Source organism: Urocitellus parryii, chromosome 14 (assembly GCF_045843805.1).
Source record: "Urocitellus parryii isolate mUroPar1 chromosome 14, mUroPar1.hap1, whole genome shotgun sequence".
Classification (NCBI taxonomy): Eukaryota; Metazoa; Chordata; class Mammalia; order Rodentia; family Sciuridae; genus Urocitellus; species Urocitellus parryii.
Genome location: NC_135544.1, coordinates 28,894,060 through 28,922,015, shown reverse-complemented (window position 1 = coordinate 28,922,015; position 27,956 = coordinate 28,894,060). Strand labels below are relative to the sequence as shown.

At 36.8% G+C, this 27,956-nt stretch overlaps 1 protein-coding gene across 1 annotated transcript; it reads right to left on the bottom strand.

Moving 5' to 3' along the window:
• Positions 1-2,111: 2,111 nt before the first annotated feature.
• On the bottom strand, positions 2,112-26,901 carry Casp3 (caspase 3). The gene is made up of 7 exons (XM_077792604.1): positions 26,842-26,901; positions 14,638-14,705; positions 11,426-11,550; positions 8,022-8,150; positions 7,378-7,553; positions 6,781-6,901; positions 2,112-3,881 (listed from the first exon to the last, which is right to left on the bottom strand). The coding sequence occupies exons 1-7, from the start codon at positions 26,881-26,883 to the stop codon at positions 3,652-3,654; spliced, it is 891 nt and encodes a 296-aa protein (XP_077648730.1). The 5' UTR covers positions 26,884-26,901; the 3' UTR covers positions 2,112-3,651.
• Between the last annotated feature and the right edge of the window lie 1,055 nt (positions 26,902-27,956).

Here is a 27,956-nt window from a genome sequence, read left to right as displayed (position 1 = left end):
GCTAATAAAGTCAGATCTTTTAAATTAAAATTGTCTTTTGACAATATTATTGTTCCCATTTTAGAGATGAGGAAATGAGTTCAGACTGGGAAGTGGCAACCAACTATGGATTCCAGAGCTATGTGCAACCCAAGAGAGAAAGGGTAGATGTGGGAGGTGGAGCAGAGAGAGGAACTGAAGTTGTTTCATTTGAGTTGAAAGGAACTGCATGTGATTGTTTTGTGAAAATATTTCTTAGTTGTATTTTATCTATGTTTCACATGCAGAAAAACTCTTAATCTGGTGGGTTTACTTTTCCCTTCCCAAGGACACTCCATAGTTGATATTGATCCAATGATTTGAAGGGACATTTAGATCAGGGCTTGAACACAAAACAGAGAGAGGGATTGATGGTTCATGGATAAATGTTTACAATAAGCCTCCATCAATGACTTTGTGAGATGAAAGAAGAGAACCTATAGTAAATCACCTTAAATTTTAGTAGGTAACTGTAAGAATATGAGTGTATTAGAGTGGCTCTGAGTTTGTAACAGTGGCTGGTGCTTTGTGAATTGTCCTTTGCAAGGTTACACCGAATCCCTTTGCCCAACATTCTAAAGAAAAGCAGTCACTCTTTTTATTCCCTAAAATTATATACCCCTGTAGTTTCATTTCCATCTATTTAGCTTAGATGCCATGGTTCATCAATTCAGAAAAGCATTTCCTAGAATCCTGAAATCTGTTGATTCCTGTTTTAAATAAATGCAGGCAAAAGCCCAATGTTGGAAAAAACCAACACAGGCAACACTCGTGCCAAGCCCTAAACGTTTCGAGATAAAACCACAGTGAAGGTTGCTGCCACTGTACACTCACAATGTAGGTTTCAACTGCCCCGCCCCCACCATTTTACTGATCTTTTCTGGTCAACTTCTCCCACCCTTAACTTTGAACTCAATTCCACTCTCATTTCTTACTTTCGGTGAGTCCTTGACTTGTTTCAGATGATATAGAAGCTACCATTACAGACTTCCTGCCACAAAAAGTACACATCTAGCTTAATTCACACCTAGTTTCTCATACTTTTACTGTTTTTTTTAAAAGAAAATATTCTCTTCTCCCTGCTGCACTCGAATTATGCTGGTTTATCCTTCTTGGGGTTCTCAGGGATCCTATACTGCCAGTTACTTTTCCCTCTAACATTTTCAATTTTTTTCTTAATTGGATCCCTGCCACCAGCATTTATACTTGCTCAAATCTCTTCCACTTAATAAAGCAAAAATCAAAACTTTCAACTCACTTTTCCCTCTAGGCACTTCCTTCTCTCCTGTGTGAATGCACCAATGTATTTGACCTATTTTCTTTGCAGTTAGGTTCCTGCCATTTTTAAAAATCATTAAAACAATGTTGCAATGAAAATATTGCCTGTAATTTTGTATATTGGCAGGTGGAGAGATAGGCCAGTCTTAAGATAACATAATTCCTTAATTTTTTTCTCATTATGATAGAGAACAAGCTCTTTATTCAAGTTTAAAGGAATCTGGTCTTTCTTTTTCTGTGGTCTTTTTTAATGCCACTGGCCCATTTTTCTAATGAGCTGTTGGTCTTCTTTTTAATATCTGAGACCTCTTTATATAGCAGGGAGATTAGAATAGGCTAGATTTTTCTCAACACAGTACAAAGCCACAGTTTAAAAAAAAAGAGGTTTAATAAAATCATCCAAGCCACTTTCTTCCTTGGAAATAAGAGCTCCTGTTCCAATTTTATTGTTTCTGACTGAACCCCAGCCTCTGTGGTTCAGATTGTCCTTTGCCCTGCTAAAAATTTATGTGGTAGAAAAATTTAAAATTCAGAAATATGATCCTATTTATTGACTGAGATCTATGCAAACCTGGCATCCTGGTCATTTTAGAAACAGGACAGGACCTTCTCATAGGACCCATGACCTGAGTGAGGTCTGGTCATTTGCTAGCACCTTAAAATATCACATTATAGCCTTGTTGCATCCTCTTTGATTCTTCTGGATTAAGCTCTTGGTTAAAAATATTTTAACTTCCATTTAGCAGCACAACATCAAATACATCATCATCAATAAAGAACTCAAACACATTGGTGATTTTAAGCTTGAATTTATGTTTTGAAATAAAAATGCAATAACAAATTTTTACAAAATTGTCACACAGGAACACATCATACGATACCATTACATACTACATTGTCTTAGAAAAAGTCAATAGATCGAATCAATTAGCTGTAAATTAAAACATGAGTTCCTTTCTTTGGGCAAAAAGAAAGCTCATGTGAAATGCTGGACAAAAGCCAGTGAGACCTGCCAGTATAGTCAGTAATGGCTCAATGTTTCCAGGTGTGAGGAAGCCAAGATTCTGGCCTCGTTGCTGGGGCTAAGCTCTGGCCTCCAGGTTCCCTCTGTGCACAGGACAGGCTTCCACCTGATGCTTCTGAAGTCCTGTGTGCATGGTCCTTTTATTTCAGATAACTACATACAATTCTGCCACTATTTTACTTTGTAAACTTCAGAAAATAACATTTACAAGTTTTACCACAAGGAATACCATGATTTTTATTATGACTCTCACCACCTTGGAAAAATATCCATTTTGTAAGTTTCTGGTTTGGTCCATCTTCTTATGACATGCCTAAGAAGCATCTGCCACACGCACACCTGTACATGTAATAAACCAGCGGGTGGTGCTTTTCTGAAGCCCAGTCTATGGCTCTGCCTACACTGAATAGGCTGTCCCACATCTTAGGCTCAAACTATTTTCTCTCAAATTACAGAGTGCCCAGCTGATCATTTATTGTTCTTTCCTTATTTTTCACTATTTATTGTACACATCATATTTCAGTATGTTCCTGTAGCAGTTCTTTGTTTAGCCTAACAATCAAAAATTGAATTTTTTTATATTAGTTCTTTACACATTTTGTTGGTCTGTAAAGTTGATTTGCATAAAAACAAATGAGAAGAAACATATGCTGGTAGATTTTAGCACCTTAGAGTTATGATTCTGTCTGTCCATTAATATTGCAAGTTAGCCTTAAAAGAATCAACTCAGCTTGCTCATACTTTCTCTAAAATATTTAGTTCTCTTCAAGTAAACATAATTTTTTTATAATAGACATGCTCAGAACAAATAGCACAAAACCATAAGCTATGACAACTGATGTAAAAATGCAGTTGGCTGACTTCCATTTATCAATTCTAAAATAAAGGCTTAAGCCTTTGAACACGCCAATGTCCCCCAAGTTCTAAGGTCCATAATTCCACATCATCATTTATATAGTTTGACAAAAACTAGAATGCACAGTCTTAAGTGTGTGGAGGAAAATATTAAAATTCATCATTACTGAAACATTTAATCTTCATAAATTATTGAAAATTCATAGCATGGCATCACTAAATCTTGTGAATTATGAAAGATGTAAGTTTACAATAATTTCCTCTCATAATCATTGCACCATTATTCATATTTATTTATTCCTAATTAAATTCAAGTCCAACTACCTAATTTTGAGGTAGCTTCATTGTGGTTCTACTGCAGAAGTGGTATGTTTCAAAGTACCATCTTTAGATAAAATTTAAGTGGCAGAGGAAACAAAGTATTATTTATATTGTTGTCTCACTTGGCATACAAACTAACAAAATCAACTATTTCTTTAGGGATAAAAATACAGTTCTTTTGTGAGCATGGACACAATACATGGAATCTGTTTCTTTGCATGAAAAGTGGAGTCAAGAGAAAAGGACTCAAATTCTGTTGCTACCTTCCGGTTTACCCGAGTGAGAATATGCATAAACTCAAGCTTATGAGCGTATTGTTTCAGCAGAGCACACAGTGACTGGATGAACCAGGATCCATCCTTGGAATTTCGCCAGGAATAGTAACCTACAAGACAACATATAACCAAAATATCATGAATACCTGACTTTAATTGACTCTATACATTATTACATAACCTCAATGATAAAAATAAGCATGAACTTCCATAGGTCTTTTTAGACTTAAAAAGGAAAAATGGCTTCTTTGGTTTTAGGAGAAATGATGCTGGGCTGGGGGGTGGGGGATGTGCATTGTGTATTCACCTCTGCTTTCAGCAGGGAAAGAGAATTGTGGATTAACTTTACCACTGAGTTACCGTGAGTTTTACTTTCTGGGCTCCCTTCCCATAGATAAGAACAAACAAACATGCAGAAGATAAGATGATGCAAAAGCAAAGACATATAAAAAGGACCCTTATAAATTATGTGGTCTTTCAATCATATTTCATTTTTTAGTTATAGGTAGACACAATATCTTTTGATTTTATTTTTATGTGGTGTTGAGGATCAAATCCAGTGCCTTGCGCATGCAAGGCAAGTGCTCTACCTCTGAGCCCCAGCCCCTCACCTTATTTTAATATTGGCTTAGTCAAGAAATAAATTGCTTATGTATGAACACACTTTTTAAAAAAAAATATTTTTGTAGTTGTAGATGGACAGCATACCTTTATTTTATTTGGTTATTTTTATGTGGTGCTGAGGCTCGAACCCAGGGCCTCACAGGTGCTAGGCAAGCGTTCTACGACATAGCCCCAGCCCCTGCACACATATTTGAGATGTCATTAGCTATAGGCATCTAAATAAAGTACAATAAACACAGAGTATTCAAAAAGTCTGAAAAGGGAAAATAGTGTTTTCCTTGTACTTTTTCAGATCAACCATTGGACTCACTGCATTTAACTTAGAAGTACTGCTCCTGGAGAAATAACTAGAAGATAAAGGAAACCATATTGAACATATTTAAAAATGTAACACTGTTTAAAAAACTCAAAGTGTCAAAGAGCTTGGAAACATATGATAAAACATAGATTTATGTTTCCAAAGTCTTTGACACCTTGAGTTAGCTGTATAATAGTTGTAGAATCAATAAAATATTTATTGATTTTGAAACACAACCATAAAAATGTGGTTAATAGCATATTTATAAATTATTTTTACCTTCTTTATTTTTTCCCATTCATTTCTACCCTCTTCTATGCTAGTCATGTTTATCTTATTACCTGTCTTCCAAAGAATTCCTAGAAAACAGTCATCCCTTATTCACAGGGGATGTGCTCCAACATCCCCAATGGATGTCTGAACCCTATATATGCTGTTTTTGTTTTTTTTTTATGTGTGGATTAACTAAGGGATTTATGTATTTTTCTAAGACTACAGAACTATTGTTACATTTTTATTCATTTCAATCAATCATCACTTAGAAAATATGGATGTAAAAGAGTTCTGTAGTCTTAGGGGAAAAAAAATCCTTTGTATAATACACACAAACACATTCATGTCTTCTACCCACAATTTAATGCCTTTTCCATCTTAACTAAGAATTCATCATGTACTGCGGCCACAATTTCTGTAGTTTATTGTGTAACAGCAAAATTAACATGAATTTCTTTTTCTTCTTCACAACTTCATGAGAGATTCATTCTTACTGTATATCTTAGAAACCTCAGTACAAAGTTTTTTTTTTTTTTTTTCCTATAGGAAGTCAAAAACTTTCACCTAAATTTTTTTTCCCCCCCACATAAAGGAACCACTTTATGGCTTCTCTTTGGCATATCTGAATTTCCAACATCACTACTTTTAAACTTTGGGGCTTTCTTTTTTTTTTTTTTTTTTTTAAGAGAGAGAGAGAGAGAGAGAATTTTTTTTTTCTTTTGAGAGAGAGAATTTTTAATATTTATTTTTTAGTTCTCAGAGGACACAACATCTTTGTTGGTATGTGGTGCTGAGGATCGAACCCGGGCCGCACGCATGCCAGGCGAGCGCACTACCGCTTGAGCCACATCCCCAGCCCTGGGGCTTTCTTAAGTAAAATAAGGGTAACTTGATTATAAGAACTGATAACTAGATGTGACACTGCAATGGCTACTGTGTGACTAATGAGTGGATAGCAGATACAGCCTGGGTAAGGTAGACAAAAGGATGGTTCATTTCTCAGGAGAAATGAAAAGAGATTTCATCATGCTACTTTGGGTATATTGTGATTTATTTATTTATTTATTTTATTTTATTTATTTATTTTTTTTAAAGAGAGAGTGAGAGAGGAGAGAGAGAGAGAGAATTTTTAATATTTATTTTTTAGTTCTCGGCAGACACAACATCTTTGTTTGTATGTGGTGCTGAGGATTGAACCCGGGCCGCACGCATGCTAGACGAGAGTGCTACCGCTTAAGCCACATCCCCAGCCCCTATATTGTGATTTAAAACTTAATGAATTATTTATTTCTGGAACTTTTCATTTAATTTATTTTCTGGCTACAGTTGACCATAGTTAACTAAAAATACAAAAACTGAAACTATGGACAGGGGGGATAAACTGTACCTCTCTTCTATTTTAGTAAGTGGGTGAAGTTCTTACTTAGCCTCTTTTGCCATATAGTATACTCTTTTTGATATTTTAAGTTTGTGAATGGCACTGTGTAAGTCTACAAATTTTTTAAAAAATATTTTTTAGCTGTAGATGGACACAATATCTTTATTTTTTAATGTGGGGCCAGGTATCGAACCCAGTGCCTCACACATGCTAGGCAAGTCCTCTACCACTGAGCCACAACCCGGCCCCCATGTCTACATTTTTTTGAGATTTCTCTGTGGTATCCTAAAAATATAGACAAGATGGTTATTTTTTAAGGATATTGAGATCTTAACAAGTTTCTAGAACATACTCTTCATTGCTTAAGTCTCCAAATGGCCAAAGTGAAATTCATTTAAAATCTACACATAACATTCACTATATGTAACTTTCTTACCTGGTGCTGTAGAATATGCATATAAGAAGTCGGCCTCTACTGGTATTTTGTGGCATGCCATGTCATCATCAATGCCACTGTCTGTCTCAATGCCACAGTCTAGTTCTGTACCCCGGCAGGCCTACATGTTAGAAAATAAACATGTATTTAAAAAATATGTGTGTATGTACATAACTCATATCTAAGGTAAAGGCTATGTAAAATCCAATGCTATTTACTGAGTCTGTCTGATATAAGTCTACAATTGAAATGTACTCCATTTTCCTAAGTGTTGGTTTAAATGAATAAAAATGTAACAATTGTTCTGTAGTCTTAAGGAAAAAAAAAATCCTTTGGATAATCCACAGTGGAGTAAATTTTTTTTTTTTTTTTTAAGAAACACATTTCTTTCTTTTTTTAAAAATTGTAGTTGAACACAATATCTTTATTTTATGTATTTTTTTTTATGTGTTGCTGAGGATAGAACCCAGGGCCTCACACATGTGAGGGGCCTCACTCAGCACTCTACCACTGAGCCACAACCCCAGCCCCCTCACAGTGGAGTAAATTTAATCTCTGATTAATTCTCCACAACCAAGGTGTTCAATTTCATACTACCTGAATAATGAAAAGTTTGGGTTTTCCAGTTAGACTTCTACAATAATCTCCTCTGAAGAAACTTGTTAATTTTTTCAGGTCAACAGGTCCATTTGTTCCAAATATTATTCCTTCATCACCATGGCTTAGAATTACACAAACAAAGCTGCTCCTTTTGCTATGATCTTCTTTAGAAACTAGAAAGACATTTATGAGGAAAAAAAAAAAAGAACAACTCTTGCAACTTTATATTCAGTAATCTCAGACATACTATAGGTGAATCAGATGAAAAAACTGAGAACAGAGATATTCAACTACAAGAATGGAATTCTAGTAACTTATACTCCATGTATGTGTAATATGTTAAAATACACTCTACTGTCATATATATATGTAAATATATATAATTATATGTAAATATATATAATTTATATATAAATATAAAAGAAAACTGAGAATAGAACTATGAGATCATCTAAATCTAACTGAGAATAGAACTATGAAATCATCTAAATCTAACTTGGGGCACAGCCACAAACTGGAAACCACTGCAGGGGGCTAGCATGAATAAAATTTATACTACTTATTAAAATATATAAGATCAGAATTATGTGCATGCAGTATAATTCCACAGTTGAAGGTCATTCTTTCTAGTTATTTCTTACCATTGTGCATTAACTCCACAATTTCTTCACGTGTAAGGTCATTTTTATTCCTGACTTCATATTTCAAGTTTATGAATATTTCTCTGAGGTTTGCTGCATCTACATCTGTACCAGACCGAGAGGCCATTCCTTGCAACAGAAAGAATTACTTTTAATTGCATTTTAAAAGAAGAATATCTGCTTTGAAATAATGAACTGTGTAGCAATTCATGAAATCAGTGAATTCTTCCTTTTAAATGGTTAAGAAAATTTGAATTATTTTAAACATGTAACACAAAACCTATTCAATTTTTTGCATATAAGACACTTTATAATATAAGCTGTCTCAGTGTTACAGATACAAAGATACCTTTCACAGATGTTTAGACAGTGAAAAACAGAAATGACTTCAAAAGCCTAACAATAAGGGCTTGGTCAAATAAATTAGGATTCATTTGTATAATGGAGTATGTTGCTTTTTTTAATATAAAATTTTGGCATGGAAAAATGGTCATTTTATTTTTTTAAAGACTAAAAACCACTATGATCCTGCTTTTGTTTAAGAAAAAATATATATACTCACAGGGACTGAATTTCTTTAATTCTAAGTTTACAATAATTTTAAGATACATTACTGCTCTCATATTTCATTAATACTATTCATCAGGTATTCTGCTATGAGTAATCTCTTTTAATCCTTCCAACTACCATGAGTTGTTACTATTAGCTTCATCTGTAATGGATGTGGGATATGGCACAGATGAGTTAAAAAACTTGTCCAGGGGCTGGAGTTGTGGCTCAGTGTTAAAGCACTTGCCTAGCATGTGTGAGGCACTGGGTTTGATCCTAGGCACTGGGTTTGATCCTTGGCACTGTATAAAAATAAACAAATAAAATAAAAGTATGCTATCCATCTACAACTACAAAAATAAAATAAAATAATAATAATAATAAAAAAGAGGTAAAAGAAAAGAAACTTGTCCAGGGCTGGAGGTATAGCTCAGTGGTAGAATATGTGCTTAGCCTGGGGGAGCCCATGGGTTTAATACCCAGCACAACAAAACAGAACAAAACAAACAAAAAAGATAGGAAAGAAAAGAAACATGTGCAAAGTTTACGGGCCACTTTACAGAATGGAAAACACTGCTAGTCATTCAAATTTCAAACCAGAAAAAGCCAGACTACTGTTATAAAATTTTTTTTTTGGGGGGGCAATGGAATGAAATGCTTTTTAAAAGAGAAAAGGAAGGAAAGAAACAAAAAAGAAAGAATAAGTTCAATAGCATAAAACTCTATAGGCCAATACAAATGGATATTTGTAGAAAATGAGGCAGAATACTATTATGGTTTAGATATGTGGCGCCCCCCAAAAGTTCATGTATGAGCAGTGCAAGAAGGTTTAGAGGTGAAATGATTGGGTTGTGAAAGCCTTAACCTAATCAGTGAATTAATCCCCTGATAGGGATTAACTGAGTGGTAACTAAAGGCAGGACAGGTGTGGGTGGAGGAGGTGAGTTATTGGAGGAATGCTTTGGGGGCATAAAATTTGTCCTAGAGCTCCCTTTTCTTCCTGGATGTCTTGAGCCGGCTCCCTCAACCACACATTTCTGCCACGATGTTCTGTCTTGTCTCTGCTCTGAGGAACGGAGTTGGCCATCTATGGACTGAGACCTTGGAAACTGCAAGCCTCAAAGTAAACTTTTCCTTCTTAAAATTATTCTTGTCAGGGCTGGGGTTGTGGCTCAGTGGTAGAGCACTCGCCTAGCATGTGCAAGCCTGGGCTCGATCCTCAGCACCATATAAAAATAAATAAATAAGGGTATTGTGTCCAATTACAACTAAAAAAAATTAGTATTAAAAAATTATTCTTGTCAGGTCTTTTGGTCAAAGCAACAAAAAAGCTGGCTAAAATATCTACAAGTAAAATTTTAATATGTAAAGCAAATGACAAAGTGCTTTGTCATTTATTTAACAGCTAAGTTGGTCTCTCAATTTGTAGCCAAAAGTAATAAAAACAGTACCATTCAGATTAAGAGACCAATTTCTCAACTCTATTCTCCTCAGTCCTTTTAACTAACCTAACACCAACTCCTGCTTATCTTTCCAGTATAATCTGACTTCCTTCCATTCTCACTACCATTCTGGTTGGGAGTCTCCTAAATTAGATCTGTGCACCTAGTTTCTCTAATTAAAAAATAATTCCAATATGATTAACATGCTGATTTAAATAATTATTATAGCATTATATTAAAGATGAAAAAATAGGAAAGAGACAAAATACTAATTTATATGGTAAAATATGCAAGTTAAATATTGGCATATTTAGGTGATGCAGTAATATATAATCATTGAAATAACAGGGAAATTATGCAGGCCATGAAAAAAATGCTTATAGAATATTGAGTAGGACAAGGAGGATACAATATTTGCTTGCATAAGTTTTCAAAAACACTGTCATAAAAAAAAAAAAGATCAAGGAATGTACCAAAATGTTAATTAAGTTTTGGGGATTGTGAAGTATCTCGTTTTCTATGTTGTCTAAAAAGATATTCTAAAATGTGTTATTAGATTCAAATCATACATGATGCACTGAAAATGGGACTTGGTGCTCAGTCCTTGGTGAATTTAAACACAGCAGTTTCAGTGGTGAAGGTAGAAAATGGAAAGGAAAAATAGGTTTAAGAGAAAGTGGCACGAAGGGAAGATGTCAAGCTTAAACTACATGTTTTCAAAGTTTAGGGAAGAAGGGAAGAAGGTGAGCATCAGATCAAACCTTAAGAGGAAGCACACTAAAACAAAGGTGTCTTTAATATTCGATCTCTGTCATCTTTGTAGGGTAAAGAGGAAAAAGGCAAGAGTCAATGAAGACACAAGAAGTAAAGCAGGACCAACCAAGTGGGGGAATAAGAGCTGGGACTCTGGAGTCAGACACACCAGGGTCCAGACTCTAGCTCTGCTACTGTATACCTACGTGACTGTGCAAGGTTTTTAACCTTCTGTAATCTAACAGTAGTTAGTTACTTTTCAGGATTGTTGTAAAAATAAAAGAGACAATATCTGTCATATGCTTTGCAGGTTTTAGAAAGAAAAAAAATACTACTACTTACTTAGGAATTATTGAGAACCTTTTATTGTCATAAAAGAGAGAGCAGAAGAATAAAGAAGCAAGGGTTACAGGTTAGTAGGGGTAGAAGCCAAGCACATAAATAGGAGGCCGGCTGTGGGAAGAGGAAGAGCTTCTGAACATGGTAGAAAAGTCCACATTGTCTTAAAGGACCTGCAAGGTTCTGCCTTTTCTCTACTTTCTGGCTATTCTGTATCACAGTTTACCAATCATTTACACATGGATTCTTTTTTTTTTTTTAATATCAAATACAAATGGCACAAATGCTTGAAAAGTTTAAAATATCAGATAAGATACATACCAGTGCTTTTATGAAAGTTCTTATTATTAATGATTAAACATAAACCCATTTCAGGATAATCCATTTTGTAACGATTGTCCAAGGATATTCCAGAGTCCATTGATTTGCTTCCATGTATGGTCTTTCTATTTGGAAATCAACAACAGTTCATCAAGGTAGAAATGACTGGACTGATCCATTAATATAACTTTTATGACTCATAAGAACAGTTTACATTTATTTAATGCTAGACACAAATTTTTGTGCTAAAGGTTTTTCCTCATATAAATTTTACAACCCATTTTACAGATGAGGAAATGATTGGCCTGAGGCTAAGCAATGTACTGAAGGTTATGCAGATATTGTGTCAGAGCCAAGGCTGGAGGAAAACTTTGCTGGACTTGGGGTTTAGGCTTTTAACTTCTGTTTCATGTTTTCCTCTAAATTTTAATAAAATTTCATCAAATGCATTTTATAATTTAAAACATTTTTTTGCAATTCTGAAATAGTTTATCCTTTAAGGAAAGAATGACATCTTTTTTTTTTGTAGTTGTAGATGGACAGAATACATTTATTTTATTTGTTTATTTTTATGTGGTGCTGATGATCGAACCCAGTGCCTCATGTATGCAAGCCAAACACTCTAACACTGAGCCATAGCCCCAGCCCCAAGAATGACATCTTAGAGATCACCCTGAAATGATAGGAAATCACTAAACTTCCTCAAACTCTATGACCTCAACAAATGAATAATTTATTAATACACAGAAGCACTGTTATAAATAATTGAAAATACTTGTCTGGAAGTCACTTATTTAAAAACCTTGGCTATGGAAGCCGGGCATGGTGGCACACACCTGTAATCCCATGATTCAAGTCTAAGGCAGGAGGATCCCAAGCCTCAGCAACTTAGCAATACCCCAACTAAAAATAAAATAAAAAGGACTGGGGGCTGGGGTTGTGGCTTAGCAGCAGAGTGCTTAGCACATGCAAGCCCTGGGTTCAATCCTCAGCACTATATACAAATAAATAAACAAAATAAAGGTATTGTGTACGACTAAAAATAAATAAATAAATATTAAAAAATAAATAAAAAAGGACTGGGGAAGTGGTTCAGTGTTAATCCCTAGTATCAAACAAACAAACAAACAAACAAATAAATAAATAAATAAATAAATTCAAACCTTGGCTATCCAGATCAGGGGTCAGTAAACTGATTTTTTTTTTTTTTTAAGGTACTGGGGATTTAACTCAAAGGCACTCAATTACGGAGTCACATCCTCAGCCCTGTTTTACATTTTACTTAGAGACAGGGTCTCACTGAGTTGCTTAGCTCCTTGCTTTTGCTGAAGCTGGCTTTGAACTCAGGATCCTCCTGTCTCAGGCTCCTGAGCTGCTGGGATTACAGGTGTGCGCCACTGTACCCAGCTTAGTAAACTGGTTTTTAAGAGACAAATAGTAAGTATTTTGGGCTCTTAGATCATCTAGTTTCTGTTGTAGCTATTCAATTTTGCTAGTGAAATTAGCCCAGAACTTTATATGAATGAATGGGTATGGATATGTTCCAAAAACCGACCATGATTCTGATCGTGATCTACTAAGAATCTGGAAATAACAAGTCCAGGAACAACCAAACACCAAAACCTTAAGTCCATATACTCAAGTACTTTATAGTATTTCAGATTTTTAACAGTTTATTTTGTTGGAACAAAAATTACAAGTAGTAAATTAAAGGAGTCAAGGTAAGAAAACAATTTTAACATTTAGCTAGAGGTTAAGAGCCCATATTTTACAGCGAAAATGAAAACCCTAAAAGCTTCAGGTTATATAGTATGGGTAAGCCTCACTAATCCAAAAATTCAAAATCAGAAATGGTCAAAAATATGAAACTTTTTGAACAGCAACGTGATGTCATAACTGGAAAATTCCACACCTGGCCTCATATGACAGGTTGTGGTCAAAATGCAGGTGTACTGAAGGTGTCATATAAAATTACCTCAGGTTTTCTGTGTAAGGTTTTTATAAAACATAATTTTGTGTCTAGACTTGGGTCCTATCCTCAGGACATCTCATTATATACATGAAAATACAGCCAAATTTGAAAGAATATGAAATTCAAAACACTTTGGTTCTCACCATTTCAGATAAGGGATACCAACCTATAATAGACCACAGAACTTTTAACTCCTCTCTCCTGATGCCCATTCCCCAATGCCTCCTGCTGCCTCCTTAGGAGGTAGATCCTCTACCAGCAATATGATCACTAGACCAAGAGGAGCCACGTCTTAACAAAGACCAGAGACTCAAAATATGGGAATATGAGGGTGCCTTATATCTGTGAGACTATATGCAGTTTCCTGTTTATATGATATTCTGTATGACAAGAATATAGGGAAATGTATAAATCACTTTAGAAGTATTTAAACACAACAAACTACAACAACAAACTCTGGAAAATGGGATTGCATTTCAAAAGTTTGATTTTTAGGAAAATTACTTTGTTCAACAAACATGCTAAATCTTTACTACTACTAACTTGTCAATAGCATTGCTACAATAAGTTGTTTCACAGTAAGTGGTCTACAACAATACTGGGCCTCAGAAATAAACTTAATAGAATCAAAAATTTCCTTTCATTGATAGATAACAATTATACATCTTTATGGGGTGTACTGTGATGTTTTGGTACATTTAGACATTGGGTTGATCAACTCAGAATACTTAAAAGTATCACAAAAGATTTCACATGGAAAATAAGAGACATCAATTAAATGAAGAGTTTTATATTTTTCATTTCTCTAGCTACTAGTTATTGGAAGTATTAATAAGCAAACCGAAAGGAAGGTCAAAACAAAACAAAGTTACAGTAAAAGATAATCTAGAAATAGGCAATTCTTTCCCAGACTGAATATTGACATTGCAATTTAAAATCTAGAAACCAGAGGTCAAAAACACCCTAAACACAAAACCTCTAATCCTTACAGTGATTTAGGAAGAGCCAGCACACTCTGAGGAGTGAGTTCTGCCTCTGCTGTCTGGTACTTCTAGTCATGGGTCAGAAGCTGTACAGGCCTTTCCCTTTATCCTCCCTATGTTTTTTTTTTTTTTTTTTTTTTTTTTTTTTAGTTTTATCCTCCATTTAGCCCATATTCTGCTTCCCCATTTCTCAAAATCTGCTGTATTCCACATACCCATTTTTCTCTGATTGTGTAAGATTCCACTTAAATACTCACTGTTCAAAATTTTTAATGGATTTTGAATCCACTGAGTTTTCACTGTTCTCCATGGTTACTTTTCTTAACTAGAATATAAGCAAAATAGAATAAAGTCACTATAAAGTGAGTCACTATAAAACCAATGTACTATATTAGTCTTCCCAGTGATTATTTCTCCAGATACCCTTGTTTTTCCTCTGTTATTAAAAGTCTCTGTGAGTCAGACCTGGGGAGAATGAGCCTTTGTAAAGTATGCACAATATAAGCTCTCTCTCTTTTTTGTTCTTAACTGAGCTATGAATTACATATAATAAATCATATCAGTACACAGAGAACTGTGCAGCTGGATAAATTTTTCCATTTGTGTATCTCTGCCAGATCAAGATAGGGAACACAACTTGTTTCCTTTGTCACACAACAAAGCAGGTCATCTGTAGGAATTTGGCTTCCAACTAAACACAGTTAAAATAAAAACCAAAAATTTACCATAATGGTATACCTCAGATAATACTATTCTACAATGCTTAGATTCCCAACAGACACAGCACCAAGAAGTTCTAAACCTCCATATGATCTTTATTCTGAAACTGAGTTTTAAGATCCCAATTTCTCATTTAGGATGTCGAAGGGTCTAGGAAACCTAGAAGTAAAGACCATAGAGTTTCTGCTTTCATTCTTCCATCAATTGCATCTCACACAGTGAACAAGTCCTTACAATCGAAGCCACCACCACTTACTACTATGTGAAACATCTCGTCTTTACTCTTCATGGAAATTCTACAAAGTCAAGAAACCAAACTTTTAGTGATGAAGTGAGTTTGACAACAGATGCCCACTGAGTGACAGATGCCCTTCTATTCCCACTCTGCTGTGCTGCCTGAGGAAGCCATCTCCTTATTACTTGTCTCTTGAAGTTCTATTAGTAGTCTCTAGCTTTCCAGGAACAAAGGGACTTGCCCTGGTAGTGTACTTCCCCAAATAAAAAGAAAACAGGACAGAAATAAAACAAGAAACAAGAACAAAGAGGCTCAAAAGAATTTCTCAACTCTAGAAGCCCTGGAATGTCAAAAATTTTAAGCAAAATACAACTGTAACCTCTGTACTATGCTAAAATAAAAAATACTGGAGAAATACACAATCCTACCATCAGGACTCGTCACCCATAAAAGGCTTTCTAGAAAGTCCCCTGCTTTTTAAGTTTTAAAAATCTTAGTGCCACATACATAAAACTTACCATTTTAACCATTTTAACCATTTTAAAGTATACGGTTGAGTGGCATTAAGTACAGTCACACCATTGCACAGCCATCACCGACATCCTCTCTGGAACTTTATGTTCCCAAACTGATACTGCATGAAGGCCCCCAATCATGATCTCCTGGAAATAATTCCTTCCCTTTACAAAGCTAGATTCCTCCCTCCCCTCTCTCCAGTTTTGTGTGCATTTCTAGTGGGAAAGATGGACAAAGAACACAGAGAAAAGGAAGTCCATTTCAATGTAATCACAGAAGAGGGGAGTGTTTCACCTTCTCCCAAAGCCAGTCTATGGTTTGCATTTTTATGAAAGCTCTTTGCTTTTCTACCCTTTTACTTCCTGTAGGATTTTTAGAAAAATCAGTGGAGGATGCAAGCACAACTGGGATGAACCATCTTTTAGTTAGCTAGCAAGTATTTAGTGAGCACATACTTTGTGCCAGGAATTAGCCTAGACCCTTCAACAGAGTGGAAGATGAAACAAGTTCCTTCCTTTAAGAAGCTTTCATTCTAGACAGAAATAATTATAAACTAATAATAATAAGATTTCAGACACTGGAAGGAGCTCTGAAGAAAATAAAATAAGGTTAGCTAATAAACGGGGAGTATGAGCTACTTTAGCTAAGGTGGGGGGAAGTCACCGTTGAGGTGATATTTACAGAAATCTAAATGATATAGGTGTTGCCACTAGAGGATGTCACTGCTGGAGGATGGATCAGTAAGTACAAAGGATTTGGAAAAGTTGTGGCACGCATGGTACAGAAAGACGAATTTGACTAGTGCATGGTAAAGGAAGCGAAGGAGTAAAGAAGGATGACAAGGGAAAGGTAAATTACATAAGGTCATAGGAGACAGAAGGAACTTTGATTCTGTCCTAATTATAAGGAGAAATCATTGGAACATTTTAGGTGGAAGAGGAACAGCATTCTGAATAAAGGGAGAATCAGCTGCAGATGGTCAGAATGGTAGCATATGGTCCAGTGAGAAGACTTTCTGAATAGTCCCAGCAGAAGATGATAGTAGCCTGAACTAGAGTTGAACAGTAGATATAGATAAGAGTCTAGAAGTTGGGGGAAAGATCAGGGCAAGAGATATACTGGGGCACCCTGCTATTTAGAGATTTAGTAGAGAAACTGTTTGCATGTGGTATACAAAGCATGCAAAAATCTTTCAAAGAGAGCTTATTCATCCATTCCAAGTCTTGATAAGAGGTCAATTTAGATGAGAGCACTGGTTTTGTTGAATGTTATGCATATAGTAAGAAAATACTATCCGAGACCTGAAAGTGGGCAAAAGAAATTTTTAGGTCTAATTTCAATGGGGTGCGGGCATTGTCTAGAACTCTCCGGGATTATGGATTCTATAGGATACACTCTTTTAACTAGACTCTTGACAGTATCTTTACAACTCTCTAGGAAGTTAAGCCATAGAAAATAGCTAAGCTAATGATTCTTGTCTATAGCAGTCAAATTGAATTTTTCTTGTAATGATGTAATTGATATCCACCTGACCAAAAAAAAAAAAAAAAAAAAAAACTGCTCCTTTCAATTTACATTTATTACCCTACAGGAAAGTAAGGGGTGGGGAGTGTATTCTAAGGAAATAATACCAGTGGGTGGTAGGAGTAAGGAAAGGGAAAACCATGCATTAGTCATTTCAAAAATTGGAGACTAAGAAAGAGACATGTTTCAGTTACAGCATATCCAAATAATGGTTTATAAAGCTAATCATTTTAAATTTTCCCCCCACTTTCTTTTATTTTGTACTAGGTACTGAATCCAGGGGCACTTAATCACTGAGCCACATCCCAGTCCTTTTTATTTCTTGAGACAAGGTCTAGCTAAGTTGCTGAGTCCGGCTTTGAACTTGCAATCTTCCTCTGCCTTGAGTCATTGGGATTATAGGAGTGTGCCACCATGTCCGGCTCCCACTTTTTCTTAAAGAACTTATCAGTGACATAGGGAATGCTCACAATTTAAGGTTAAGTGAATTTAGGTTATAAAAATCACTGTGAGGGCTGGCGTTGTAGCTCATGTGGTAGAATGCTTGCCCAACACATGTGAAACACTGGGTTTGAGCTTCAGCACCACATAAAAATAAATAAATAAAATGAAGGTATTGTGTCCATCTACAACTAAAATTTTTTTTAAAAAAAAATTCACTGTGATCTCAAAACACACACAAGCACAAGAATAAAAGTATGCAAACCTTCATGTAGTAATATATTTATTAATAGTGGCTATATCTGGATAATGGGAATACTGACAACTTATTTACTCCTTAATATTTTCTAAATTTTTCTATAGCATTTGGATTGTTTTTAAGGTTAGAAAATACTAACAATTACTTTATGAAATAGTATCCACAGTGGCTAGAAAATTTTAACCCTTGACACTGATTCAAGCATGATAAAAATAAGGTTACTGAGGTGCCACCCTTTCTTGCCTGTGTCATTCTCAGTACTGTGTCCAGTCTATCTACCTTTCTCTTTTTCTTTTAATATGGACAATAAAAATGTATTAGGTACAAGGGGCTGGGATTGTGGCTCAGCAGTAGAGCGCCTGCCTAGCACATGTGAGGCCCTGGGTTCGATCCGCAGCACCATATAAAAATAAATAAATAAAATAAAGATATTGTGTCCAACTACAACTAAAAAAAAAAAGTATTAAGTACAAGAAAAATCTCAAACTTCCATGCCAAGTAGGCATCATAGAGACCTACTTGTCTCCATGCTTGTCAATTCAAAGTGGGCAGACCATAGCCAAAGTAATTATCCACCTGTGGTTGAGAAATGAGATGTGGTTAATTTGTTTAATGGAGGTACAGGGGGGATAACAAGTCCAGAAACTGGTGAATTCATTATAAATGGTTTATTAATATATTACAATGCATGAGAAAATATTATTATCTTTGTTTCAAGACTTTATTATGAGTAATCAGTAGAAAATCTGGAGAGATGTCAAGAAAGTGTATTAAAAGATGTTTTACATCACATGTCATCAGATAAAAGCAAATTTAAGACCAGAAACCACAATACACCTATTTAAAAGGCCAGAATCCAAAATACTGTCAATGACAACTGCTGGTGAAGATATGGAGCAAGCAAAATGATACAGGCACTTTGGAAAACCATTTGGCAGATTCTTGCAAAATTAAGCATACTCTTACCATTTGATTCTTAGTATTTACCCAAAGGAGCTGAAAACTTAGGTCGACACAAAAACCTAGACAGGTGCTTACAGCAGTTTTATAAATAATGATTCTTTAAGACAGTGGCGTATTATTCAGTGTTAAAAAGAAGCTAGCTGTCAAGCTATGAAATGACAGGGAGGGAACTTTAAATACATTACTCCTACATGACAGAAGTTAATCTAAATTATTCCCATTATATGACATTCTGGGAAAGGCAAAACTATGGTTGCCAGGGATTAGGAGAGAAGGAAAAGCACAGAGGGCCTTCTTAAGGCAGTAAAACCATTGGTTGGTACATAATTGCAAATTTGCCCAAACTCAAAATATACTCCTCCAACAATGATAGCTAGTGTGAACTCTGGACTTTGGGTGATAATGATGTGTCAATGTAGGTCCATCAACTGTAACAAATGTACTGCCCTGATGGGGGATGTCAATAATGGAGGAGGCTAATCAAGTGTGGGGTTGGGAGGATATGGGATAGCTCTGTACATTCTTTTTAATTTTGCATTAAATCTACAAATGTTCTGAAAAATAAAGTCCAATTAAAAAACAAAACAAAACTGGGGCTGAGGAGGTGGCTCAAGCGGTAGCGTGCTCGCCTGGCATGCGTGCTGCCCGGGTTGGATCCTCAGCACCACATACCAACAAAGATGTTGTGTCCCCCGAGAACTAAAAAATAAGATATTAAAAAATTCTCTCTCTCTAAAACAAAACAAAACAAAACACCAAAAAAAAAAAACTATTCTATCTTTATGACTGATAATAGAATATTTAAATAGGGATCAGCTTTCTAGAATTTTATAATATTTGTTTCTTGGCTCAGACCAATGTAAGATTTTATCTAAATAGTAAGTCACTTTAAGTAGTTGTTTCCTTAAGCCAAACTCACAAAAGTCAAGGGTCATACCTTGACTTTCAATTTTGCTTTAAATACCGTTTTTCTCATATATGGAACCTTGAGAGAAAAAAGGGGAAAAAAAAGTATGTGTGTGCAAATCTTATGAAAATTGAGGGGAGACTAGTAGAGGAAAGGACCTAGCAGGAAGAGGGAAATACTGGGGAATGATATTGGCCAAATTATATTGTATGTAAGTACAAATATGTAACAATGAATCCCAATATTACATAAAATCAGTAAAAAATATGAGAAATCATTTTCTTTTCCTACATCAAACCAACTTTCTTCAACCAATTATTGAAAGTTTAAAAAAAGTTCAGACAGATCAGTCTTATTGCCAATAAACTCATTTCTGATATTAGAAATGAGACAGATGAATTTGAAAAAAAAAAACATTAATTCTTCCAGGACTGGAGTTAAAATATTAACTTATATTTGATAAGGATTTCTTAGGAACAGATACTACAATGAATTTATTTTTTTCCTCATTATTATTATGTATCATCTCAGTTATCAGTTGATCTTCACAGACAACTAATTTTTATGTGATGGTGAATAAAATCCTTCTAGCACCAGACATGTGCACATTTGCTATTTGTCATCATCTGCTTTTTCCACGTGAAGTACTAAATCCAATCTCTTGGGAGTGGAGCTGTGCCTTCTGCAGAATTGCTAATGTTATACTCAACATTACCTCACCTCCATTAGCTAGTGACTGGCTGAATACAAATTATTCTGGGGATGGTGATCTCATCTTAGAAGGATAAAAAATCATCTCCTAAGGGAAACCTTTATTGCCCTAAATGATAATAGGAGTTAGGTTCTTACATTTTTCTATTGACAAAAATACACATAAGTGAAGATAAATAATGGGGTTTAAAATACATACCCTGGCACAACAAGAGACTTAACTCTAACGGTTCCTTACTGTGATGATGTGTTATTCTTTGCATCAGTTTAGGATTCTGATAAGAAATCAAATTTTCAACATATATTGGGGTCATGGAGAAGTTGTAAGTAGAGCAGCTGACATTAGATACCAATGTGGAACTTAGGTCTTAAAATTACTCATTCCTGAATTCCTTTAACACTTGCCACAGAAGTTACAGCAGTCAGATGTTCAAAAGTTAAAAAATGTTGCCAGTATAAATTTACTGTCACTCTAAATAGACATTTAAACATTTCAAGCTGTGTTTTTCTAAGGAAGTGAAAAGTTGGAATGCTTTCCCTATTTACATGCTGGTTAGCCAGTTATTTGTTTCAATACTGGCATAAAACAGAATAAATTTTCTATAGAACTAAAGTAGAGGAATAGAAATTAATTTCTAAAATTGAAATTTCTATATTAAGTTGCAACAGATTAACTATTTGAAATTAAAAAAAAAAGCACCCTGTTACTGAAGAATAAACAGTGTGAAAGTTTGCATAGGGTAGGGCTTTCAAAATAAGATGTTAAGTTAGTATAAGCAGTTTTAGAGATTCTTTTTTTTTTAAATTTTTATTTTGGTTATAGATGGACACATACCTTTATTTTATTTATTTATTTTTATATGGTGCTGAGGATCGAACCCAGTGCCTCACACATGCAGGGCAAGCACTCTACCACTATGCCACAACCCCAGCCCCTAGAGATTCTTAATTAGGAAATCTGCCCCCCATTATTAGGCTGTTTTTGGTGCCTGTCCTATAGGGACACTCTAAAACCTGGTCTCTGCCCTAAGAGTTTTCTAAATCTTATGAGACCTAAGAATCAACACTGATCATTTTTGAATCATTTCCATGAATATGAATACTTTGAAAAAAACATTTCTAATTAAAAAATTCACCTAAGCAAAAATTAAAATGCCTTTTATTTCTGGTTAATATAGACTACTCTGGGATGAAAGGCCCATATGTATTTTTAGTCAGTCCTCTCAAAAAGATCCTGAGACAAAATGGTCCCATTTTATGCTTCTGTTAACTGAGACTTAGAGAAGTTTAAAAAGTGTCAGAGCCAGAATTCATACAAGGATATGACCCAAGAGAGCCAACTCCCACTCCATATTCTATAGGTGGCTAAAATCATATGGGAGTAGGGCTGAAGTTGTGGCTCAGCGGTAGAGCACTTGCCTAGCATATATGAGGCACTGGGTTCTATCCTCAGCAACACAAATAAATAAATAAATAAATAAATAAATACAATTAAAGATTCATCCACGACTTAAAAAAAAATCATGGGAGTGATAATACCAGTTAATTAAAAAAAAGGCAATAAAAATCCATAATCTGAAAGCTATAATTAAGTTGAGACAAAGAACATTAGTAACAAGTTAGAAATCAACTACTGAGAACTGAAATAGGATATACAGTTGTCCCTCGGTATCTGTGGGTGATCTGTTCTAGGACCTCTCTTGGATACTAAAATGCAAGGATGCTCAAGTCCCTCATATAAAATGGAATACTACTTGCATATAACCTATCATACCTTCTATATATTTTAGCTCATCTCCAGATTATTTATAATAGTTAATACAATGTAAATGCTATGATGTTCAGAGAATAATGACAAGAAAAAAAGTCTGTACATGTTCAGTACAGAAGCAATTGTGTGTGTGTGTGTGTGTTGCTGGGGATTGAACCTAGGACCTTGTGCATACAAGGCAAACACTATACCAACTGAGCTTTGTCCTCAACCTATCTCCTAATATTTCTGATTCGTGGTTGGTTGAATCCACAGATATTAAGTGGCAACTGTAGAGTACTTATTCTAAGTAATGAAGAAAATAGGAATGAAGATTATGTTTCTGATGCCATGAGGTCATTTACTTCTAAAATAAAATAACTGGCTTCATGTTAGGCATTCATTAAATCTTTGAGAGATTTCCTACATTTCCACCTGCCTCCAAAGGAAGGGTGAATCCATTCCAATGTGACTTCTGGGAAGACTGTATTTCTATCAAACAATTTGAAAAATATCAGGGTTACATTTATTACCTATCAGTGATAACAAAGTCTCAAAAGCAGTTACATTTCCAGATTAAGTAAGTGAAACAGAAACAACATCTGTGTCACAATAGGTTGGATAAGAAAAGATTTCAGTTGTAATAATGTACCAGAGGTTTTAAATCTGGTCTCTTTCCTATCTCTATTTGGTCTCTAAAGTTCTTCAGGGACATATAAGAATTACTTATATGGAATTATAAGAATTACTAAACTGGCTACTATCACTGGGCCTGATAAATTCCTCTCTCTCTTTTTTTAAATATTTATTTTTTAGTTTTAGGTGGACACAATATCTTTACTTTTTTTTTTATTTTTATGTGGTGCTGAGGATTGAACCCAGTGCCTCATGCATGCCAGGCTAGTACCCTATCACTTGAGCCACATCCCCAGCCCTAAATTCAATCTCTTAATAGTTAAAAGGTAATTAAATTAAAAAAACACACACACACACAAATGGAAAGTAAGATTAAAATACAGAATAAACTAAATTAAGTTGTAGCACATGCACATATGTACCATACTTTCCTTTTCTTTGGTGTGGGCCACACAATAAGAAAGACTAGTATGTTACCACTATTCAGAGCCTCCAATTTTGTGCCACAAGTCAGAAAGGACATGGTACAACATGTGCAAGGGGATCTGTTTTTCCTTCTCTCCCAAGTTTAGTCCTGAGATAATATTTTTTGGAGACACAAAAGGAGAAAATAGAAAATCCCCTGTAGACCTAAATATTTTGTATGAAATAAATGTAGAATGAAGGATCGTAAGTACCATTTATAAAAATTATATAGATAACCATAATAATTTACTGAACATCAACTGTGGGCAGATATGTAGAAACTCCTACTTAGGTTTCTATTTTCATTTAACAGATTGAAGATCAAGTCTTCCTAATACATGATCCTTTTGCAACAGGCATTGCCTAAGAAGCATCTGTCATATCCTTTACAGTTGTTTGTATTCTTTCCTACTAGATTATAGAGAAGAATCCATGAGGGATTGACTATACTTATCATGGTGTTCTACATTTTATTTTCCCCAAACCAGTACCTAACACAAGTGAATGCCTGTACGTGTGTGTGTATGTGTGTGTGTGGTGTGTGTGTTTTATTACAGTATTTTGCTTTTTAATGATTATGCCTGATCTAGAAAAAAAATAAACTCTTTTTAGGATTATTTAGCAAATTATAACTAAAACACGTGGATTAGAAAAGAATGGTAGAGGTGAAACATGAACTCATTGTACCAATAGAATATGAAAGATAACATAAGTGCTAAGTAAAGTGGTGAAAGACTTTATCAAGATGTGCTCAGCCACTTGAATGTGCTATGGTCACATGATCTCTAAAAATGAAATGTAAAGCTTAAATCAACCCTGTTGTAATCTGAATGTTTGAGCTTTCTGAGAAAAGGGCTTGCCCTCTGCCATTTTAAGAAACTGGCATCTTATCTGATATTTGAAATTATCTGAAATTATCTGCTGTTTATTATTTTCAAACATAATTTAAGAGAATCTCCTACTGCTTCATTGCTCTTCTAATGTTACAAAGCTATATTTTTATTTTCATGAATGGCATTGTATTCATTCTGGTCTTAGTATTAGGTAATTCTTTAAATTCTTCCCCAAAGATAGGGAGTATTGGACTTTAAAGAAAAAAATGTGGGGGGATGGGAATAGGAAAGATGGTAGAATGAATGAGACATAACTTTCCTATGTTCATATATGAATACATAAACAGTGTAAATCCACATCATGTAGAAAAACAAAAATGGATCCTAATTAGAATAAGCTGTACACCATGTATGTATAATGTTAAAATACACACTGATGTCATGTGTACCTAAAAATAATTAAAAAATCAAAAAGAAAAGAAAAAAAGTGGGAATTTTTAGATTCTTAAGTATTGTTTTGTACCTATTTAATGAATGCAAATGTATTGGAGGGTAAAGGTATTCTAATGTCAGATGACCTAAGCCTAAGTCCCCAAGTTGAGACTTGCTAGCTCATCCTATAAATTAGTTATAACATATGCACCTCACAGGGTTGTTGTGAGGATGAGTTGAACAAATGTCTTTGACAATACATTCTGTATTATGGTAGGGTATGATAAAGTTATCTGCTAGGGAATGAACATAGCCCTGCATTTGCCTTGTTGAGCCATTTTACCTGTGAATATCTGTATAAGATCTGCATAAGGGTAGGATCTTTGTCCTTTCTACTACTTCAGTTTAGTCTAAATCAAGTCAATCCCTCATGGAATTTGCTTATAATCCAGTAGAGAAGAATACAAACTGTAAAGGATATGACAGAGGCTTCTTAGGAAATGCCTGGTGCAAAAGAAACACATAATAGGAAGATCTGATCTTCAACTGTTAAAACAGAAACCTAAGTAGGAGTTTCCACTTGCAAGCAAATGTGATGGGAGGAGAAAGGGAACGTAAATGTGTTCCAGGAAGAGAACAGGTATGAAGGTGAACACAGGACCATATAGAAAGTGAAAGGATACATGGTAAAAGACAACGCAGAGGAGGGTACTCAGGACCTCAATATTTGGCTTTCTGTTAACCACATTAGGGTATTAGATTTACTCTGAGGATAAAGAAACAGTTTTCTATATTTTCACGTTGTAACGAATGGACTGGAATGAAGCCGGAGACAGTGGGGAGACCAGAGAGGAGGTTGGCAAAGTCAGAGTGGTTGAAATTAGAGATGGAGGGGCATGCAAGGATCTTTAGGAGGCAGACGTTTAGGAGGTTGACAAGTCTTGGTGACTAACTGCGGAAGGAGTGGGTGGGGTAGGTGAGATGTATGCTTTCTGGGTCCCCAGGCAGCTGCTCAAGTCAGGCTTAAGATCAGACACACTTGAGAAAAAGAGTGTCAAGTGTGACACTATTTCAGCACGAATTGAAGGGATTAAGCTGTTGATACAGTAACTTTGACTATGGATCTAGAAACACAGAAAGGAACTGGGGGATTGACGAAAGCCACCAGGTCTGAAAAGGAATTGGGGTTAATGCTTAAAAATTAGCTCTCCGGAAAAACTAAAACCACACAGTCAACCTGAGAAAAATCTAGGATCGGGTCCTAGACAACAGCAAACTCCAAACACTCGTGCAATAATGGCAGGATCAGCTCCCAGAACCAGCGCCTCAGTCAGCATCTGGCAGGCTTTCAGCCCCCAGGGCAGAGTTTCCCGGGGACGCTCCTCCCTTCTTGATCCCGGCCAGGGCCGGCGAGTCCAGCCGCCGCCACTTCTCCAGCATCCCACCTCCTCCCGTCTCGGTCCTGCCTCCACCTGCAGGGCCTCAGCGCCCACGGCCTACCCACCCGGCCGCAGCCCCCTCCCCGCCCGGCCTCCGCAGACAAAGCTCGTGTTTAGGACCCAGCCTCCGCTCTCCGGCCTCTCATCTCCTGGGTCTCCACACCCAGCCCAGACTCCAGCTCCGCGGCAGGGTCTCTCCCTCCGCCGCCTCACTGCTCGCCCCCGCAGTCCTAGTCGTCACAAAACAAAGGATCCGCTGCCCAGACCGCCCATTTCCTCGGTCCCCTCGCAGCAGCTGCAGACACCAGCAGGTCCTGGCGGTGGGCGCCGGGCTTGGGGGGATGAAGCCAGCGAGCCGAGGGCAAATGGCGCAGGGCAGACAAGGGGCGAGCGCGCCACTTACCGCGTAGCTCTAGCGAGCGCCACACGGCACACACCGCTCCCCTCCGCGACTGCCAGGCTTCCGCCACCCGCCGCCAGGAGAGGTGAGTGGAGAGCTAGGCCCGCGCCGCCGGAGGCCCCGCCCCCACAGGCCCCGCCCCGGCCCCAAGGCTCCGCCCCGGCCTCGGCCCCGCCCCCGGCCCGACTCGGCCCCGCGGAGCTCGCACTTAGGTTGGCGACAAAGCTTACTTCAGCTCCGGCCCGCCTGGCCCCAGCCCGCCGCAGGACCATGTCCCCGCTGGGCCCGGAGCGGAGCCCGCCTTTCTCCGGCGGCAGCCCCGCCCCGCGCGCTGGGCCCGCCCCCGCGCGCAGATTGAAGTCTGCATCCCGCCCTCCGCTGAGGACCCGCGGGCTTCCGCCCCCGACCCCCTGGTTTCCGGAGGTAAGTTGAGGTACAACCCCGGCCACGCCTGGTCCAAGGTCACTCACAGCGGAGGTAAAGTGTCGCCTGCTGCCCAGTTTGAGCTCCGGGAGGGAGGGAGCAAGCCCAGACTCGCACTGGTAAACTCTCCTTCCCCTCAAAAGACATCAGGCCTTTCCTCGGTTTCCCCCAGCTCCCTGCCCCTAAATCAAAAATCTTAACTATCCTCCGGGTTTCCGGCCTGTTTTGGGTTCTGCGCTCGTTCCAGACCCTCATGCAAACTGTGAAGTGTTTTCATAGAAGAATATACCAATGCACATGAGCACGAACTGCTGCTCAGATTTTGTGTTTAGTTATAATTTTGAAGTTCTGTCAAGAAATCGGGGACACCCCCCCCCCCCCATGATAGAACCTACTTTCCCCCAACAATTTTGTCCAGTTGGATGTAAATCGGGCTATATTGCTATATTCTGATATAAATATACACAGTTAAACACATGGCACCCATTTGTTGAGAGCTTACCCTAGGCTCTTAAATTTCTTAACACATTTAGTTTTTCTTTTTTTTTTATACCAGGGATTTAACCTAGTGGCGCTTAACCACTGAGCCACTTTTTGAGACTGGGTCTCGCAAAGTTGCTGAGACTAGCTTTGAACTTGCAATCCTCCTGCCTTAGCCTCTGGAGTTGCTGGGTTTACAGGCGTGTGTCACAATACCCTTTAGACAACTGCTGGATGTAGGAATTCCAGTCTCCATCTGAACTTAAAGAGGTTAAGTGGTTTGGTCTTTGCAGAGAACCACAGTAGTTGAATTCAGATCCCAGAAATAAAAAGTAGGCCTTTTTTGAAACACCTCCCAAATGGAGTGAGGACCAGTGGCAGTCCTTTTTCTGCTGTGATAAAACTGAGGACTAGGACCCACTCAGCCCTAATAGTGGTTCAG

Excerpts from the sequence above, each read along its gene's own strand:
- Casp3 (XM_077792604.1), bottom strand. The coding sequence starts at position 26,883 with ATGGTCCTGCGGCGGGCTGGGGCCAGGCGGGCCGGAGCTGAA. Across the intron at positions 8,151-11,425 it reads GAACTTTCATAAAAGCACTG|GAATGGCCTCTCGGTCTGGT; the intron begins GTATGTATCTTA and ends TTCTGTTGCAAG. Across the intron at positions 3,882-6,780 it reads TGCATATTCTACAGCACCAG|GTTACTATTCCTGGCGAAAT; the intron begins GTAAGAAAGTTA and ends GTTGTCTTGTAG.